This window comes from Anopheles ziemanni, chromosome 2, assembly GCF_943734765.1.
Source record: "Anopheles ziemanni chromosome 2, idAnoZiCoDA_A2_x.2, whole genome shotgun sequence".
NCBI lineage: Eukaryota > Metazoa > Arthropoda > Insecta > Diptera > Culicidae > Anopheles > Anopheles ziemanni.
The window spans coordinates 88,547,774-88,568,641 of NC_080705.1; the positions used below are offsets into that span (position 1 = coordinate 88,547,774).

General features: G+C 44.0%; 1 protein-coding gene across 2 annotated transcripts in view; it reads right to left on the reverse strand.

Moving 5' to 3' along the window:
* Nucleotides 1–2,168: 2,168 nt before the first annotated feature.
* LOC131294996 (actin-binding LIM protein 3) overlaps nt 2,169–20,868 on the reverse strand; it is a 30,372-nt gene continuing 11,672 nt past the window's right edge. The window contains exons 2-11 of one of the 2 annotated variants that reach the window (XM_058323055.1): nt 10,369–10,679; nt 9,259–9,668; nt 8,817–9,183; nt 8,058–8,123; nt 7,218–7,756; nt 6,810–7,123; nt 6,074–6,162; nt 3,826–3,892; nt 3,518–3,753; nt 2,169–3,446 (exon numbers count right to left, since the gene is read on the reverse strand). In XM_058323055.1, the coding sequence (XP_058179038.1) occupies nt 3,333–3,446; nt 3,518–3,753; nt 3,826–3,892; nt 6,074–6,162; nt 6,810–7,123; nt 7,218–7,756; nt 8,058–8,123; nt 8,817–9,183; nt 9,259–9,668; nt 10,369–10,679 (2,513 nt within the window). In that variant the 3' untranslated portion in view covers nt 2,169–3,332. Of the gene's footprint in view, nt 3,447–3,517; nt 3,754–3,825; nt 3,893–6,073; nt 6,163–6,809; nt 7,124–7,217; nt 7,757–8,057; nt 8,124–8,816; nt 9,184–9,258; nt 9,669–10,368; nt 10,680–20,868 lie in introns of those variants that run through there. The other variant, XM_058323056.1, reaches the window with a different exon arrangement.

A 20,868-nucleotide genomic window follows, 5' to 3' on the forward strand; every position in this document is an offset into this window, starting at 1 on the left:
TAGTTAACACCTCCTTCCGTTATTAACTGCCGTTTATTAAATGTCAACCTCGTGCCGTCATGGCCACAGCACGCAACGTGCCCTGAGCATGCTTCAACCTTTTAAAATGTTATGTTACATATGGTACGCTGATTCAGCTCATGATTACATGATAAGCTGACTTAGCTTTAACATTGTTTCCTAAGCTACCTTTGGATTATTTTCTCCAGCCCAGTTTGTTGCACGGGTACCAAACTTAAAAAAATAATAAATTAGTAGCAGAAAAACTTATCATAGCATACTGGCGGGAGTAATTGATCAATAGAGACGAGAACCTTATCAAATGTGAGTCATTTATTTTGAGTGTTTGTGGGAGACCATTGAAACAGTAAAAATTCTTCCAAAATTAACATTTCTGTAACTTACCCATTTATGCTTGAATAACATGAAGGACTGCAGCCTTGCCTGATGTCTTCTATGTCAGCCAGCTAGGTCAGCTTTGGCCAATTAACACCAGATTATTAAAACGCCACCAGACATCGAAAAGGTCAAAATAGACACATCCGTAAACCCTACAAGAAAAAGGATGCAGTTTGGTTTTAGTATCGCTATTTATAGCTCCTGTTGTAACCATGGCTACTTCATCACGTGTTTTGAAACAAAAAAACGCAATTTTTACCACCGTATGTTAAAGTGAAACAATCCATAAAACTACCCATTGCATAATTTCTTTCAAGTTCTAGCTATTTACTCATAAAAATCAACTCCAGAAAGGTGTACGTTACCAATAAATAGCTCTATTCTGTTTGTCCACTTATTTTATGCACTTGTTTGTGTGTTTATGCTTTAGTAGCTGCTTTCGTGGCGTTGCTCCCTTGTTGTGTGTCGGTTTAGGTACTGCGTTATTGCACCGTCGGTTTTCGTTTGTTTGTTTTGGAGTTTAAATTTTCCATTAACAGTACAACACGCTATAGAGGATTTGTTTGTAGCGATTTAGATATTGAGTGAGGAACACATGTTTTTTACTTTATGTGTCTCTACTAGCACTTGCTTGTACATTTACACCGACACGCTGAGTTGAGTTAAGAAGCCGTTCCTTTTTTTCCTCTTGATCTTTATAAATTTTTTTTAGCCTGTTCCTTGTTCGTAGCAAGTGTGGTGATGCCTTTTTGAAATATCATATGAGTATCTTTTCCAATTTGGTTAACGCGTTACAATGCTCTGATGTATTTTTATCTATTTTCGAAACATTTATATAATCCTTTTCTTTTGTCCGGTCATGGGTAACTAATTGCCTATGAATCCTGTTCTTTTTTTAAATTTCGGCCTTGTTTTACAAAAATAGTTAAATTTTATCTGTTGTGTACTGAATTGTTTTACCTTTCCCAGTGCATTCTTTGCTCACCTGCTTGTCGTTTGCTTCATTTTCTTTCGTTTTCATGTTCATCGCATGCTCATGTTAAACATCTTCGTTTTACTTGACTTGTACAGACTTTCATTTATTGCTGACATCAGGCGGTTATATCGCTAAGGAGTTTGATTTCACTTGTTTATGTTCTCCACTTTGGTGCATAGTGTTGTGATGTTTTACTTCTTGGTATCTGCTTCAAGCACATGCTATTTCATTGTTTCTATTTTATGCTCTGGTTTGCGTGATGTAATTATCAGTTTTTTTATTGAACCAATTCGCCCCTATCTCTTGAAAATGAAACGTGTGTAAAGTTGAGGGAGTGTAAAAAATTGATTTCTATCGTCTTTCCATATATAGATTTGATTTCTTTCAGGAGCACACACACAACTTGCCCTGCTTATGAACCCTACAGCAGTGTTCTCAGTACATTCAGTAGTTTGATTTTCAAAGGCTTCTTATACTAGGATTGCATGAAGGACCCCAAACCCGTTCCTTCTACATTTTTTCGCGTTTTTATATTTCGTTTTTAATATTCCATCTCCCCATCCTTGCTTCCACGACATGCATTCTCCATCGGCTAAAGCATCAATAGGATATTTATCGTAAAGCATCGAAGCAAAACGCGGGCAGTGCAGTTCCGTTTTGCTGTGGCTGGTGGTGGCGATGCCTTTAACATTTCGTATGAGTTCTGTTATAATTTTAAACTTTTTTAATCAACTCTTTCTCTCACACTGCGAAAAATTATACGATTCCTTTGGGGTACTTTTCAAAAGCTGCCTTTTTCACATCTGTATCTTTTCTTATTTTCTTTAGATTTTGTTTGTTCTTTTATTGTTCCACGAAGCGACACAGGCTGAATGTTATCTCGCGTTAACCGTCAATCGTATAAATAAAAATCATAAATAAATCAAACCCCACCATATGTTTACGCCTTGTTTTGTCTTGTTTCCATACCTAACGCATTTCCCTCCAGTGGAGGATGTTACTCCGTTTGTACCCACATTCCATGCCTATTTAAAATCTACAGTTAGATGTGTTAAGGCTAGCTGAATTTAATGTTTCCGTCACTTGCTTGCTATTGCATCCGGTAATCGAGTATCCTTGTTGGTTAATCGGATCAGTGAATGGTTTCGAACGTAGCGATAGTATGGGCCACGACGACCGGTCCGCAGCAGAAACACCCACACCTACAGGTACGATCGTACAGAAGTTCTTCAACACGCAGTTCTGCAGTACCAAGTCGAAATGTAAATGCATTCTTTGAATTAGAATTCATTTGTTTAATGTGTTTGTCTATCTGCAAAAATTACATTGACGCTGCACCTAAGAAAGACATGCCTAAAATTTCGTATTCGGCGAACAAGGCCAGATTAATGCTAAAAAAGCTATCTATAAGTTCAAACATTTCTTGACATACGCAACGCTTCTTAAAAAGATATTTCAAATTACCTCAACCACAGGCTATCGATGTCTGAAGCGAGAGAATTGGAACTCACCATTGCGTCTAAGCTTGATTTTACCCCTGACCGTCTGTTTCACAGTTTGATAAATAAACCTCATCGGCGGTCGTCCATCCTGCAAGCGAACAACGTTCGTCCATTGGATGTATTGCAAACATTAGAAGACAATTTTACGACTACGGCGAACGACGCTTCCAGCGCACTAGGAGCCACTTCAAATAATAATAATAATAATAATAATAATAATAATAGTTATAATATATAAATGTGCCCCTGTATGCGTTCGAGCGGCACTTGTTAATTCGTTAAACAAAGGAAAAACAATAACACAAACACATTCTAAATTGCTGGAACATAGCACGAATTTGGTATATCTACCGATCCCTCGGCAACAAGGGTGGTTCGATGATGTAACGCTGAAAACTGGCCTGCCGTCATTCGTTTGCCGTTTCTAAATTTTGTTCGTGTTCCGATTCCTTCCCTTAAAACAGACGAGCACGTCGCTTGATGTCGTTGCGTTTCCACTGGGGCAAGCGGTAGAACTCTGACCGACTAAACTGGAGGATGGCTTCAAACTCTACATCCGATAGATGACGCTGCGGTTGGAGAAGAAAGCATACATTTAGTTTATTCATCATCTGCCCCCTCCCGTCCATCGGTTCTGTACCTCCAGGTTACATCGATCGACGTCCGACGGAAGCCGGTAGTTGGTGATTAGCAGTAGATGGTAGGGATAGATTTTGGCCGGTTCGTGCACCAGCATCGAATGGGCCATGTTGGGCAAGCTGCGACGTGTCGGCTGCTGTGGATAATGGTAGGAAAGAGCACCGGAATACGTGCTGGAGGCTGGGATCTCCGCGCCCAACGCACGGCGATCGCCTTCGGTTATGGAATCGCCGGAAACTAAAATCAAGCACAATGCGAAACGTTTGTCAAAGATTCGTCCCAACAGGATTTTTTTTAATCTATGCTTACTGTCGCTTTTGCCGCAGCTGAACTCCGTACTGTGGGTCTTATCTCCGAGTCCGCTGAACGAAAAATCCTGAAAAGATGGTGATGTTCAAAACGAGCGTCAGCAAAAGGTTTTGAAGGGAAATTATAATTATAAAAAAATAAAACACTAAACTCCAAACCGTTACCGTACGGAAACCAGAACAAAACTGTACATGCTTTTAGCATATAAAACACACATGCATAAGACAGATAGATAATAAAAGTAGAGCGGCTTTCAACATACACTAGTATTTACTGATAAAAGCCACGGTACGTGTTAGTGCGTCTAATGTCTTCAATCGTCTAACAAATCCAGAGCGTAGTGTTGAAAAACAGTAGTGATGGTAAACATTTTACAAAGAGAGAAAAAAAAGAAAAAATAAGAGAAAAAAGAAAACAGAAAGAAGAAAAAAAGCCAAAACACAGTTGGTTAGCGAGCGTGTTCAAACTATCCGCCTCCACGAAGCAAAATGGGTTCCTTTCACCCAGCTAATTCCTAAATTAGTACGCGGAGACGGAAAAGATGCACGGTTAAAGACAAAAACTTGGCCCCAGAAAAGCAGATTTTTTTTTGTTTAACTCGTTTGATACTAGGTATCTCGTTTGATGCAACAACAAAAATTGGAATCTATTTGGAGCCCACGGTAGGCCCCTGGGGATGGCAGGTATCGGCATGCACTCGATAGTGGTAGAAAATGAGAGAGCCAAAACATAAATCTCCAACAAAGAACAAATGCCTTTGAACGGTAAGAAATAGTTAAAATGTAAACTTGTTTAGACATTTGATGTAAACCATTGTGAAAACAAAAAACAATATACCAATGGACAGTCTGTTTTAGTTTATTTATAAGATGCAGGAAAGTAGAAATGTATGTTAAAAAATTTCAACAAATTTGCGGTAAAAAATAATTTTCAAAATTAACCACTTCAGACCAATTTCAAAGAAAAATCAAGAACCAGATAGGTAAGAGATAAGAGTATGAATAAAACATAATAGTGAAACGTTGTGCAGCAAACAAACGGAACAAAGAATAGAAAATGAAACATCACATGTAAATGTAGCTACAGTAAAAGCCAGCTTACAGGAACACCGTGAGGAGAACCGGACGTAGCGGAACTGAAGGTATGCGAACGTGGGGCCAAGCCGTAACCCGGTTTAGGTACTTGTCGTAAGGAACTCACCACTGTTAAGATGTATGGTAAAAGGTTAGGTTGATGCAGGTGTAGTGTAGGTTTTTATGATTTTAGTAGACAGTTTTCGTTTCATGTGTTTCGTTCACGTGAAGATGCGATGTTGTGGTGTAGTATTGGTGTTGTTTCAGTATAAAGGAGTAATAGTGGTTGTTGTTGTTGTTGATGTTGTAGTTGTAGAGTTGTAGTCACAGGATAAGCAGTTAGTAGTAAGTTGTTGTTAGTAGAAGCAGTAGAATAGTTCAGATGGAAGTTAGACGGTTGTACAGATGGAAGAAACAGCGTTTAGCAACAGATATGATTGAGGATGCCCATCGTCGAGCGTCGGGTTCGCCACAGGGGAGATGCAGCACCGTCACCGGAGCACCGAAGGATTAATAGACATTGCACATGGTTCGTTCATCGTTCGTCCGCGTAACGAAACCAGAGTCGCGAAATGCAAGCGATGGATGGTGATGATGGTTGATCATTATTTCGTTTTGCGATGTAAGAGATAAAGAAAGAAGAGAAAGATATTGAAAAGAGAGAGAAACAGATCAGCACACGTTGTGGTTAGTGACAGGAAACGGACAAATGGGACCATTGCGTTCGTAATGCATCTCATCATTGCTAGCCAACTTGGATCACAACACACAGGAACACTTGTAATTGGCAGGGCAAACCGGCAATGCTGTTGGAAAGTATTTTAAGATGAAGGAACCAAAACTCCAGACAACAGAAAATGGGTAGAAGAAACACAAAACAACACAACACAAACAAGAGATGGAAACAAATCACCCAACACACGATAAGCAAGGACAAACAAGATACCAACACCCGTAAAGTTAAATTAGGAGCGATACGTAAAGAATACAGAAGAAAACAATTCAAACAACAGAGATAGAAAGTGGATCCGTAAACGTTGAAAGATGACCGGAGCAATTAGTGGTTAGTGTGTTTCGTGCTTTCGTAGTCCATTAGATTGGTTGAAAGAAAAAAAATCTCGCCGAACCACCAAAAAAACCTATCATCCATCGTCATTCGGAGAGGAGACACTTACGGAGCTGTAACCGTTTCTTAGCGACGGTGGCAGTGTGGACGTTTTGAATCCATATCCCGGCTTCGGAGGTGACCTGTACGAATGGATGGCTAATGAACGTGTAGGGTGTGTTGTTTTTTTGTTTTTGGGCCAGACCAGGGGCGGGGAGTGAGAGTAGAGGCGAGAAAAAGACGGGTGTGTGTCCGGGGAAGATGAAACGCGGGTGGTTCGAAAGAGGGTGAGAAGTGAGAGAGGATAAGAAAGAAAAAAAAACATATTTTTTGTTTAAATCAAAACTATAAGGAACGCAACACAAAATCAAAAGTCATTATAGATAAAAGAAAGATAATAAACACACACACTCACACACAAACATATTTTTAAAAAACAAACGCACATTCGCAAAGGAACAAGATAACTCAAACTCTTTTTTGCGAAAAATAAAGATAGTGGAACATATTGATACAGCACAAGAGAAGAAAAGATAAGGGACAACATCACACTTCCTATATATTCCAACAACCCCCTCCACGACTGTGCTGCATAATATTATTATGTAATTATCATCATATGTTCAAAATCAGCTGCATTCCAAGCTACTCACGGACCACCTTTTACATCATACTTTTTCCAAGTAATTCATATCTCTGTTTTCAATCCGTAAGTAGCTTAGGATATTGTTATCGGTGACACGCACACACATATTACTGAAAACTCCATTCACGTTCGAATATGCCTTTTTCCACCCAGTCCTTACCATTGTAGCTCGTAGCGTTGCCGATGGCGCGACCGACTGAGCCACGGTAGCTGGTCGAGCGGTCAAACTCGTCCTCGTAGAACGGCTTCTGGTGATCAAGGTTGCGTGAAGGCGACGCCCCGACCGGTGACTCGTAGCGCATCCGGTGCACCGGCTCTTTCGAAGCCGACGGTGTACGCGAAGCGTTACGCGGGTCCAGGTTCTCCTGCTTCCAATGCTCGTATCGCTTTTTTTCCTGCAGGTCCTTCAGAATAACCGTGCCCATGCCGGATGACTTCAGTTTGCGAAGCTCTTCTTCCTCCTTCATGTGGCGTCTGTAAATGGGAGAAGGTGAAACGAATGTTACCAAAAAGCTTCGTTTGAGGGGCGTTTTCACACAACTTATGTCACGACGGTGTGTCCACTTACTTATCTGTAACATTCTCCTTATTGTTAGCATGATCCACCTCGTCATCGGACTCAGGTACACCCTTGTACGAATCGGAGTAGCGGCGGCGGCGCTCCGGGTCCGTGTACGGGTAAGGCGGGGCCGGGAAGTCATCCCGTTCGATCTTTGGTTTCTCGCCCGGCGGTGGCTTCTTCGCGGCCGGATAGTGGCTCAGCTCAATCGGTTCCTCGTTGTTCATACCCGGGCTCTTTGGGCGCGGCGTTTCCGACCGGATACTGTCGACCAGCACCTTCATTGCGCTCCGGCTGCGTGAGTGTGAGCGCGAACCGGAAGCCGACCGCGTACCGACACTGCTCGCCCCGCCGTGCCCCATCGATGCGTACTGCACCGGGCGGTGGAAGTGCGGTGACACCGGGGCTCGATCGTACGGTTCGATCGGGCGGCGCAGATATCCTGGCTCCTCCGTAAGGTAGCTGTAGGTGTAGATACGGGCGATATCCTCGTAGCCCTGATTTTTATATTCCCTCAAGATTAAGCCCGGGCTCGTAGTACGATGGTACTGGAAGGAAAAAGAGGTTGGCAATTAGTAGGGATTTTTTTTGTTTGTGCATCGTTTACAACTTTTTACTGCCGCTGCAACAATTACAAGCGCTGCGTAGCAGCATTGCATAGCGGAGCATTAGCGCCGGTCAGCTGCCGGCTGCCATTAGCTGGGTTAATGCTACATTTTACTTCAGGCGTTAGATACGGAGAGGAAGGAAAAACTAAATTGACCTAATACTTAACGACTTAATCAGTAAATAATGGGAGGACCTGATGGTCCACGATGGTTGCACATCGGTCGGCAACCTACAACTAACCTTTCTATGCGTGTAGGGACTATAAACTGAGCCATTAACACTCGGAGTTTGCGAACGATACGTAAACTGAAAAGAATAAAACAAAAAGAAGAAACAGGAAAGAAAGAAAGAAGACACAAAAGAAAGAAGAGGAAAATACAGGAAAAGCAGAAAAGGTGCAAGAGATAATAAAAAAAACACATGAAAAAAATTAAACATAAAACACACATTAAGAAAACATAATCACTACATAGCGAGCTGCTAGCTGGCGATCACGTCTGCTTTTTAATATTTGATCAATATTGGTTTAATATTTAAATTTTGAAACGAATCTCCTGGAGCCGAGTAAAACGATTTCAACATTCACTTAATGTCAAATACCTTCTAGACTTTGAAACACGAAATACGTTGCCATGGTGATTATAGTGCACGAGTGCTGGATTTAGGATCAGAAGGCGTTTGATAATAAGCATTAAGTGAAAGCTGCTATTATTTAACTTGGGCTAAGGCTCAATCCATAAACGTGTGCAAATGAAAAGTGCTGTATAATAAGCTGAACACAGAATGATAGAAAAATACAGAACAGCTAGAGCTCAACAGTAACGAAGGGGCACGTTTCGGAGAGAGCTTCTATGTATTGCGCAAAAAAACGGTTAAACAAGCTACAAGCTACGCTGCTGGCAGACTTCCGCAGGCATTAGGTTCGATATCTGTGCGGACGATTTTGATAGCAGCCGCAGCCAGCTGACTATTGCAATGATGATCTGCTCTCACATGTACCTGTATTTCACTCATAGCACTGGTGCTGGTGCGATCAAACTCCGTCTCCGTGTTGAAGCCATTAGTATCGACACCATTCAAGATGCCGGCTTCCGACGATGGGCCCGGGCCGCATCGCGGATGCCATATAGCGCCACCCTGCAGGTACATCTCCTCGCCGTCGCCGAAAGGATCACCGCACTTGGTGCACCTGGCGCATGTCGGATGGAAGTGATGGTTGTCGCCGGCCTGCAGCACTTTGCCGCTGATGTAGCGATTGCAGTGCGCACACTTGACGCCGAACGACTTCTGGAAGTCTTTCTCGCAGTACGGCACACCGTCCTTGCCCATATATTCCCCGTTCAGCGTCGTTCCACACGCGTTGCATCTACGAGGAAAAGGAAGGTAAGTAATCGATTAGTGCATCAACGATAACGGGTCGATTCGGTCTAAGCAAACTTACTTGAAGCACCAAATGTGCCACTGACGATCGAGTGCGATCAATGCTTGGCCCTCCTTCAGCTGTTGCTGGCAGCCGGCACACTCGTTCGGATCCGGCTGACGGTTGACACCGTTCTGCAGCAACTGTTGCTGCTTCTTGACCGTCTCCTGGTGATGCTGGAGGGTGGCGGCCTTCGTCGGGCTCGACGTGATCTCCTTGATCGTGCGCTGTTCCTGCTTTTGTTCGATCGCGCGACTCTTGGGCGACACCGTAGCCGACCCGGCACCTCCCCCTCGGGTAGCCGCTCCGGCATTACCGGCGCCTACTCCACCAACCGGGGAACCCACACCTCCTCCACCTCCACCGACACCACTGCCCGGTGGAGATTTCACGCAGCCTTCGCACAGCACTTCCTTTCCGGTGTTGGTTACCTTTCGGAAAATCGTTTTATCCCAAATGGAGGATAAAATGTGGTACGAACACATTAACAAAATAACGACACGTTAAGTATCACACACACGCAAACGAAAGGTATTTTTTTTTAAGTTTCTAACTTTCCGAAAAAGAAGCAAAGTGTGAGACCGAGATTCTATACGGCACGGGATGGCGAATGCCGGACATCCATTTAATTATAGTTCTTAAATATTCAATTTTGACGTATTCTACTCATATGAAAACCACGCTAACACTATTCCGTTCAAGATTCCACAATATTGATTGAATTTATCCCAACTTCTGTTATGTTCTATTTTGCAATATGCAATCCGGTTCCAGAACCGGTTTGACCAAAATGAAACTGTCCCGTAAGGATGCAAATTCGCTGCTTTTCGCCAAGAATTGACCGATTTACATATTCAAGCGATCGAGCCACTGTAATGAATTAACCAATAGCCTATTTAATTCCCAACCACACGTCGTTGCAAAAAGTCAACTTGCGACCTAATCTCTAGGACCGTTAGGCTTTCTAAAATTAGTCTTCTTTGAAGGCTAGTAAAAATCTAATATTGAATATTTTCGGAACTTTATGGATGCCTGTCTATTCGTTCCCCCTTAGCCTTTAGTTGAGCCTAAGATCCTCATCCCGTGAGATGATGGACGGACACTAGGCACTAGGCAGCAGCTTCCGCTTACCTTGCTGCCCGATTTGAACGGCTGCTTGCACTTGCTGCAGGTGAAACACTTCTGATGGTATGTGTTCCCCATCGTCGACACGACTTCCCCCTCAACGTACTGACCGCACGCGGCACACTTCGTGCCGTACAGCTTCTGGTAGTCGAATGTGCAGTAGTACGAGCCATCCTTCGAGAAGAAACCGCCGGTGGCGAGCGACTTGTGGCACTTGGTGCACTGGAAGCAGGTCTTGTGGAAGTAGCGATCCGAGACGCGCAGTACCTCGCCCGAGCACTTCTTCTGACACTTGCTGCACTGGATTTTACTTTTTCCTGCGGAAAGGGGAAACGTTGGAAACAATTAGTACTGGTCTTAAAAATAATTTGATTTTTAGTTATAGGATTTTGTTTTTCAATTTACAGACTTTTTGTAATAACTATACCTGTAATTCCATGAATCGAATTCTTATCAACCTTCAACAGCAAATTGAAATGTACGAAAAAAAGGGAAATAGATTTCCTTATCGTGCATCGTTGTCTGGTTTGTCTGATAACGGATAGTTTCTTCACCGTGCTTTCAATTGGTTCGTCTAATCGGCAAAAGGAATAAGAAACTCACGCTTTTGTAAATACTACCACAAAGTTTATGCAATTGAAGCCGAACGGAAACGATCGACTTCGAAATAGAATGTATACAAAATAAAAAAAATAAAAACCCATATCATCAAACGAAACGTTCCGTCATGCACAACTCAACGAGTAGAGTTTCTTATCAGCAACGCTGGTAAGGTGTACAGTATAAGTTTAGCGAACATGGCCACGTATCTGAACTGCGACAGTAAAAATGAAATTGACCGATCAATGTACGCTATCGGATCAATTACATCTTTTCAAATTCAATATTTCGTTTAATTTGCAGAGCTATAGCATTTTTCTGTTGTGAAACTCAATTACCCAATCATATAATTCAGTACAAAAAATGGATAGGAATAAATGATGAGAATATTCAGATTAACCATAATCTTGACTTGGTTTGTTCCAGTCTCTGATTGTCTCGCTCGTGAACTTCCATACATTCCGTTTGCTAATTAGTAAGCCATTAACCGTCAATAAATAACTCGACAATTAACTCGACCGCTCCGAGCATTCCTACCAAACGGTTACGACATGGAGAAATTGTTATCGCGCCCCATTCTAACCAGCGCCTAGGAGATGTCTACTATCACGCTTAACGTGACACGTTTGTGGTGGGTGACTAATTTTTGGCTATCCCCCCGCCCCATGTTTTTCGATAATCCACCACATATGAACCGCATAATCGTGCCGGTTCTGGCCACTGCAACCGACGATAGTAATCATCATAATCGATTACGCTCGAAGATGATTCGCGCCAGCGATGGCGAATGGTGGACAGCTCGTTAGCGAACAGAGGTTTGCTGATGTCATTTTTCCGACAACTAACTCTATCGTGTTCTTGTTTGCACCTAAACTGGCACTTCGTTTAAAAAGAGCAGGTTACGGGAAGGGACCATTTACGAGCTGCTTGTTAGGGCGCCTAGTCAACCGCACAAAAACGGAAAACCCAACATGGCTGACGTCTAGCAACGTTTAGCATGTTACAAAGAGGAAGAAAAACGCAATGACAATCATGACTCGCTAACCTTTGAAACTAAGTAGAGATATCTGCAAGTATGTGGTATCTGAAGAGGTCTCTAACTTTTGAAGAACACACATATTTGTCACAGGTTGGCTTCGTTTGGGTTGGTTGCTCCATATCACCTCCATGTTAAAATCAGCTGCTATCGGGCGACTCGAAGCACACTGATAACATTACCGCTCGAAATATCTCATCCATCAAATTGGGTATATCAGCAAAGGCCACCGCGGCCAAGTGGCAAGTGCTCCTCCCCGAGCGCACTACGGCACCAACTTGACAAGTGCCTTCAATACACCTGTAGGAAAGCTGAAGGTGGAAGAAGCAGGCTGTGTAGAAAGAGTGTACCACTATGTGGTGCTGACCACTCGACGAACACCCAGGTCCCAGGTTGATAAGAAAACAAGCATCCTCCTATCGCGGGCCTCCACCAGCACCACTTTGCGCCCGTTTGCCGAGAAGAAGTAGAGTGTTTTGCACCATTCGACGTCTACTCGTTAGTCGTTATCGCCTCAAGTTCATGTGTCATTCGGGTAAAGCTAGCCAGCGGCAACGAGACCTGGCGAAAACGTGGAGCGTGCTACATGTAACAGTTACAAGAAAAACATTGCCTTCTATGGAGGAGACTGAAGACACACAACCCGTGGCAATGGGTTGGAAATGGATTGGAAGAAACCTAGCGGCAAGCGCCGTCCACCATCGTCCACCTAGGGGCCACGGGTTTGCGAAGGAGTTCAATAGTGTTAATTGTCCTTCAAGGTAAGTTGGTGCTAATAGCTGCTGTATGCTGTGGGAGGTGCCATACTTTGGTGATAGCATGTACCTTACTTTAGCAATGGTGTAAAAAATTGGAAATACCTATATTTCGATGTTGTTTCGGTCATTAGGTTAATTATTTTACTTACAAAGAGAATCATAGATAACAATCATCATTTATGAATTAATACTAGACAAAGTCACATGTTTGGATTGTTCTACAGAAGAACTGCATTTGACCAATAAAATGACTGCATTTGACCAATTTGTTTGTGCTGAATCGCAACAAACATTCTAGCTGAGGGGACAATTTTCAAACCCAACTCAACTGCCAGCGGCAACGAGCTACACAACTTGTACCAATTTATGTCAAGTCTCCATCAGGCAGCAAATTTCCACCAACATCGCTCCCGCTCCCCTCCCCCGTAACAGTTGGGTTTGGTTTTAATCTATTTTTGGCCACCGTTCGTAACCTCGACAAGATGGACGGCGGAAACCGGACGTGAAGCATAACAAAAATGGAGAAAAAACAGTCCCAAAGACAGGAACTCCAAACATGACAGCTGGCATCGGACTGAAATGGTGTATATGAGACCCTGGTGATTGCGACACATCGATCGGCCAAGCGGAGTGAAACACAGAATCTCGGGTTAAGCTAATGGAGCGGGAGGAACAAAAATGAACTTACCCATTGGGATATTTGTAAATGTGTGAAAAGGTTTTCCGTTTTCGGGCATTTTAGATCGTAAGACCATACAAATCGAATGCCGTAGCTGAATGGATTCGGAAAGGTAAAACGATGTAGTGACTTGTTTTATTCAGAACTAATCCATAAAACTATTTTTAAAGACTTGTACTTGTTTCGATGTCTCCGAAAATCGAATTAATTGTGCACTTTGACCAGAGCTTAGATACATGATACCCTTAACCTTCGGAATTCGCACACCCAACCTTTTGCCAATCGATCGCTTAGAAACACCTCTTGCCAAAACCTCAGTCACCTCTAACGGCGCGGCTGCGAGAGGCGCCTTTAGTCGTCGAGAGTGTCGTTTCCGTACATTGGACTGTTTGGCAAACGTCGCGGACTTTCGATGGGTTTATGCTTTCCGGTCGATACATCAATGAACAATGAAGCGATACGATTGTCCTCCTATCGGACTAGACTTTGCACGAAAGCGAAGAGGAGAACGTACGACCGAGTGCCAGAAAGAACTCGAGCGAATAGAAGACTACTTTTTTTGCAGGCAGTTTTAATCCTTTTTAGAATTTCCTATATTTTCCCTTAGGGTTAATTCCGTAAATACGAATTTTCATCGTCAACTTTACAGCTAATTACGAAAAATCTGCTAGATGTAGTTAAATGAAAATGCCTATCGTCCTGGAGGCACGTCAGACGACACCCACAGCCAAACCGCAAACGCCTTAAACAGTTTTAACATTTGCCCTCGGCTACTCCGCAACCACAATCAGACAACTGCGTGGCGAAAGGTGGCGCCAGAGCAAGACACCCGCGGCACCCCCTAGAAAGATCACAAGAACATGCCGATGTGACTCGATCAACACATAAACACCACGCTCTAAATGGTAATGCAATATTCCTACACTACTCCCCCGGTGTGATTTCATTTTTGTGGTTTCGATGGTAAACATTTAAGCTCCAGGCATGGCAACTGATTTCCTGTATCTGTACTTGACATTACACATAAGAATGTAGCTGGATAGAAAGAGAAGTTAAACGATTCTCACTCGTCACATAAATCAGTGCGCCGGAGGTTTAGTTTTCTGGTGTATTATTTTTATTATCCGTAAATATAATGTTGCATCCCAATGCAAATTCAGTGTAGTCAACTTGAATAGTTTCGAGTGTAACATTGTATGCATTCAAATGTGCGTAATTGTGCCCTTGTAGGTTGGCATGTGCTGTATAATTGGAATCGGAGTGGTAGGGAAGGACATTGTCATCCTAGAATGTCCCGAGTGTTGATTGGAAGGTTGGGGCTGGTGGCTGGGATTGCCCGGATGTTCCGACCTGAGTCCGTAGGCAGCTGGACCAATATCCGTGGGGGCTCCTGGTGGACTGGCAGGACCCGTCATGCTACCAGCACCCGAACCTGTATGTTCACTGTGCGACGAAGGCATCGCTGCTACAATGCTGGTCTTATGTGCCTTCATGTCCTTGTGTCGCAGCTCGGGCATGCGCTGGTCCGTTGCGTTGGAAGTTCCGGTTTGGTTGATGCCAATGGGGACGGCAAATGGTGGAGAAACGGGCGAATATGCGGTGGGCACTACGCCGATGGGACCATCCTCTTCATCTTCTTCCATCGGCATATTGTAGCCAACTGGTGCACCCGGCAACTCGGGATTCTGATTACCGTAACTGCTGTATGCCATCATTCCTGGTTCCATCATGTCATCACCGAACGACTGTCCGCGAACGCACCCGACGTACAGAACAACCAGTGCCGCCAAAGACTGCAAAGCTGGAGTCAATCGGAAGGACATCCTCTGAGAAACGGTGTATGTGGGGTTAGGTTCACAAAACTAAGAAACAACCAGTACCAAGTGAACGTACAAGCAGAAGTTCTGCCACTAAATCTAAAAAGGAGTCCAGTGGTAGATTTATATATCCTCCTGTGGGTTGTCGTAGGTGAGGGGGATCACCTAATCAAATCATTAAGTCGTGACCATTAGTACCCATGGCCTCAATAGCGAACGTAATTTATCCATTTGACACAACAACAGTGGCATCTTTAAATGAAAATAGTTTTAAATTTTTTACATCACTATATTTAAGGGAACAAAAGATGGATTAATGGCTTTCCTAAACTCCTAAGAATTATGCCATTAGCGGACGATATGAGTCACACTGGAATAATATAGTTTTAATGAACGTAAATTATAATCATAACGAATCATCGGGGATATGACATAAATTTTCCAATTAATAGCAAATTATACTACAAACACTAGAGGCACACTTTAAAGTTTTATCACTGCAACCAAACAAAACCACAACGATCGAGTGTAACCTCATCACATCAGACAACAAACGGGAACCCGTACCGTGTGACTAGAATTAAAATAGTTACCGCCGGATCGTTGCTAGCAGAGGAGATTCGACGAGAAGTTGTAGAAAGATGAATGAAAAAAAAATGGCACATCACAATCTAACGGAAGGTTAACGAAAGGTGAGTGTAAAGTGGCGATCTATCTACGTTCCCTATGAAAGCAGTGTGACTGTAGTGGGTGACGCCATCCGCTGAAGTGGAATCGGCTGGTGAAGAGAACATCTACAACCGAGGATCACGAGGTGGTCGTTCCTAGAAATCTAGTCTAGAGTCCAGCCCTAGGGAGCAAAGGAGATTGAAGAAAATGGTAACAGAATTACCAACTTATTCCGCTTCTCCGTAGGCTTCACGTCGATCGAGATCGAATCGCAATTTGCCAATATTCCACGCATCCAGGAGAGGGGTGAACGGATGAACGGGCAGGACCACCCGGTGAAACGATTCTTGTAATGGCATCTGCAAAAGTAAGCTAAAATGAGAAGAATCTCCCACCGGCATAGGGGGTGTTGTAGGGTGGAAATCGTGATCTGTACCGAGACTCCTATCCGGGACGTTATTTTTTATTTTTTTGTGCTCTTTAAAGTCTACCCATCTGTTGAGCAAGGCACAGCAGAAAGAGTTTTCCAGCGAAGGTCGCATGGAGGATAGTCAGATAACGTTTCATAAAATTACCCCCATCGACCAGATGTTCCGTCATGTGCAACAACGCCTCTCGGAAGGGGAACTACATATTGGAAGTGGGACTCCGATAATGGACTGTACCCGTAGTCGGTTGGTGGTGTAAACTTTCATCATCTGGGAAGACCTGCAAGTGAGCGTAAGTTTTCGTAAGTCAGTAGCCACCTTACTCCAATTCCATCAAAGTCCCAGGCGTCGGAAACACTTTCTCCCGAGTTCCCGATTGGGGCGTCGTCCACGGGGAATGTGGCATGCACGCAGCGTAACATCATCGGGCAACACAAAAACAAAAACACACCAGAAGGTGCCCACACTCCGCCGGTTCGTTTATTTATTTGACCTTTAGGAGAGGTCTTCCAAACACTTAACCCCGCCGCCGTGACTGAAGCCGGCCGTGCCGATGGACGGATGGATGCCATATCTCACTCCACGGCAGTCGTGGGTACCAGAATCTCTGATATCTCTGGCAGCACTTTGGTCTGCCCCACTCACTCGTCTCCTCAGCCAGCTCCCTACCAGCGAGAGAACGATGATGGCCAAGACTCAAAAACAAGGGTGAAACCGCAAACAGCCTCAAAGCGTGATCTAATCGATCACGAGCGAGTTCGTTCGGGTACCGGGGGGGACTCCCTCGTGTTGCTGCTATGGCCGTGGCCGCCTCTGCAAAATGTAAATCATACCACCCATAACCTCTTTCTCGTCTCGAAACCAACCCTGCTGAGTTTGGACTTGTCTTCTTACTTCTTTACTTTAAGCTTCCCCCATCTGTTAGTCAAATGGCAGATGCCAAAATGGCACACCGGGGTTTGGTGCAACGGTGCGACGAACTGCACAAGCCGCGAGAGGCCACGTCAGTACGTAAGGAACGAAGCACACCCGCCAGACCGTGACCGTGGTCCAACAAAGTAATGGAAAACCCACGAAAAGCGGGGGCAGAGAAAATTAAAGAAATCCACCACACGTCCATAGGCCACATAACGCCCCTTCCCGATGGGCCCGAGGGAATGGGGAAGGGGACGGGTGAAGACATAAAACACAAGGAACACACTTGAGAATATATGTACCGAAAGAGCAAACACGAATTAGTTAGTTCTACATCGTCACAGACCCCCAGTTCTCGAGGTTCATCCTGGCACGTCCAATATGGCGGGGGGAGGAGGGAGGAGTTTACGAATTTCATTATCATATAATCAAGCAAAGGGGTACCAAAACCAAGCACTCTGGGCCGCGCCGGAAGGAACGATCAACGGCTTTCTGAAGATAGACCTGATGGCGGCGCGGACCACAATGTGGTTGGCGCAGTCAACTTACTGGGAACCACAGCAATTGGATTCTCTCTTTCCTTTTCGAAACTCCACACGGAATATGCTGATCCCTCCTCTAAACGGGGGTTAATACAAAACAATACAAACAATTTATTTATGGTCGGAACATGGAGTCCCCGTAACATTAGCCTTCCAAAGTGCGCAGTTGAGTTTCTCCTCTTTACTTATCAAAACATAAAGTCAATTTGAGAATGTTATCAAATTTAGATGATGATCAATTTTAGATGAAGTTATTGTAGTATTATTCATGTTGAATACTGTTTATTGAGTGGACTATAAAATGAAAATTTAATCTTAATCCTTTTAACTACTTTCATTAATTGTCAAGTATATTTTTGAAAATTACCGTTTGCATATTTTTCATACAATTTAGCATTTTCTGAATATACTTTCAGCAAAAAACCTTTAGTTTGAAGCAGTACGATTCGAAGTTTGGTTTGAAAGCGATTACATTATTCGTGATGGCATTTGCGGGTAACAGAACGATAAAAAAGTCCCTGTGCTTTTACTCCATCGTAAAATCACGCTTCACACGGTGGAAAAGGGAAGGAGGCAGGATGAACGTTCAGCAGGACGCCAAGAAGGAGGTACATGGCCGTACCTCCCTAGGCGGGATCGGCCAGCTCGAGGTATCGCCCGTACAGATGGATAAACCGATAAGCACCCGGTGTGACTGGACGACGGAGCAATCGGAGGGAGAGGGAAAGAGGTTTGCGGTGCCAGGGCGTATGTCGTGAAGAAATTTTCGTGCTTATCGGCCACTGGCTACACTTGTATAATCTTTCCACCTCGCCAACACGGTGACTTTGGCCCGATGGGATCTCTTAACTCACGACCGTCGCTAGTCGCTTTCATTCTTTTTTAGCATTTACTATCGGAAAAAACGGAAACTAGACCGAGACCACTGCCCCCCCCCCTCCCCCCCCCCCCCCCCTTCCAGGATGATGATAAGCGCCACCATCGACGGAACGACGAACCGTTGAGTGAACGATGTTCGCTAGACATGATTTCGGATTTGATGAAAAATTCTATTACATTTCACAAATCGCTGAGCAGCTCTACGTAGTCTACGGAAAAAATAACGCTAAGAAAATCCAACCCTGTACCTACCACCAGCCATTGACCCCTGTGTCCCCCCCCCACCCCTTGACCGAGCGACATTTTATGGCACCGCAGACAACGACCAATTTTACCTGACGCTAAATGACAAACAGAGCGGAATAGCCGTGTCCGAGGCTTAAGCTTGCTGTTTGACCAAATAAGGACGAATCGCGACGGGCGCTGATAAACGGGATTTGATTACCCTTAAATTTATGTACTCTCTTCGCGGTGTGGTCGGCCCGAGGTTACGCAAACCCGCAAACATACGGGACCAGTCCGTGCAGCCACGCTATAGCCATGCAACTTCATCGGAGGCTTCATGGCGCGGCATGCAAATTTGAAGTAAAAATTAAAAGCACGTAAAAAGAGACATTAAAAATCGTACTCGAGAAGGCAAACCCCGAATCGGTAGTGGAAAATCGTAAAATCCTGCTTTAGTGAGGGTGTGTAGTAGGTTGAGCTTTTATGTAATTTATTTTGGTCGAGAGAAGGGAACTCTTCGCACATTCTCTTCGAAAGCATGCTTACGAGCAAAAGAGGGAAGTCTAACTAAAATGAAAAATTCAGATAAATTAAAATTCATATTTATAAAATCCGAATGGCGTTAATTTAATAGCAGAATTAGGAGCATCACTATTTAAACTGAACCACCAAACAAAATAACTATTTTCGTATCTGTTATTTAAACAAAAAGCTTCATAAAATGAGATAGAGAGAAGATAAGAAAACCAACTTCTGTATATTTCATCGTCATGAATCGTCTGTTCGGACCACTTATCTAAAATCACTGACGCGAAATAACAATTGCATCCTACCGTGTGCGAAGTATGAACAAAAAAGATACACAAGAAAGATAGCGCATCACCTGACCAAATATTGTTGCACATTGTAGCGATGCCACACTATGGCCAGTGCATTGCCGCAGCCTGAGCCGCCATGTGGAATGCTGTTCCTGCAGTGACGGAGCAATTAACACGTGACATAAAATAGCTGCTCCGCCTCTGAAAGTAGTCGGTTAACTGTGAAGAATCATCGTCCACGTGCACCGAAGGGCATCGCGATCGGGAATCTCTGGCATGGTGTGTGCCTGTGCGGGTCTTCTTTGAACTACCGACAGAAACATCTCTTCTCACTGTGGAGATGAGTAGATAGAACGGTGGATGAGAAGGCGCAAGGGAAGAATTGATTTCATGTTTAGCTTAACAAAACACCGCCTGTGCATTTGACTATTTATTTATTATTTCTTCAACGTACTCCCCACCGAAAACAACACAGTTCATCGATGTGACTTTAAAACCACCAAATACAGCCAGCAGATCGCAGTGAAGCACCACATATTTCTGCTGATAACGTACACCGTAAAATACCCATGGTCGTCCCGACATAAAAACTCGATTGCAGGTCTTCAGTAGAACGATTTTTTGTTTTTTGCCTACTAAAAAATACGACCTAAATGCATGGGGAGGACGACGAGGACGAAGGCGATGGCGACAACGACTACGGGAGCACGCTCTGGCGCCATCGAAGAAGTCGAAAACAAAAATACACCATAAAGCTGTCCTCGACAACCGGTATTCGATTTCGGAACGCCAGAAACGGCACCGGCACAACATGGCCGAAAGGAAAAAGACAATTCGTCTGTTCAACATTGCTTGCCATGTGGAGGTGGTGGGGTAAGAGCTGCAGATGCGATTGCGTCACCGACGTCATCCACGATGCGCCTCGGACGCCACGTCACTTTAGCTAACCTTAATAGCACGCATTCGCCAGTTTTTCCGGATTCAATTTCATTTCGCCGACATTGCCATGTTGGAGATTGCGTCCCGGGAGCTCGAGGTAGACGTATGCTTTACAACCTTCCTCTTTCGGACTCGGTCATAACCAGTTCGATCAACCCACTTCCGTCGGGTAGTTATATCTCGCTTTGCTTCATTCATCAA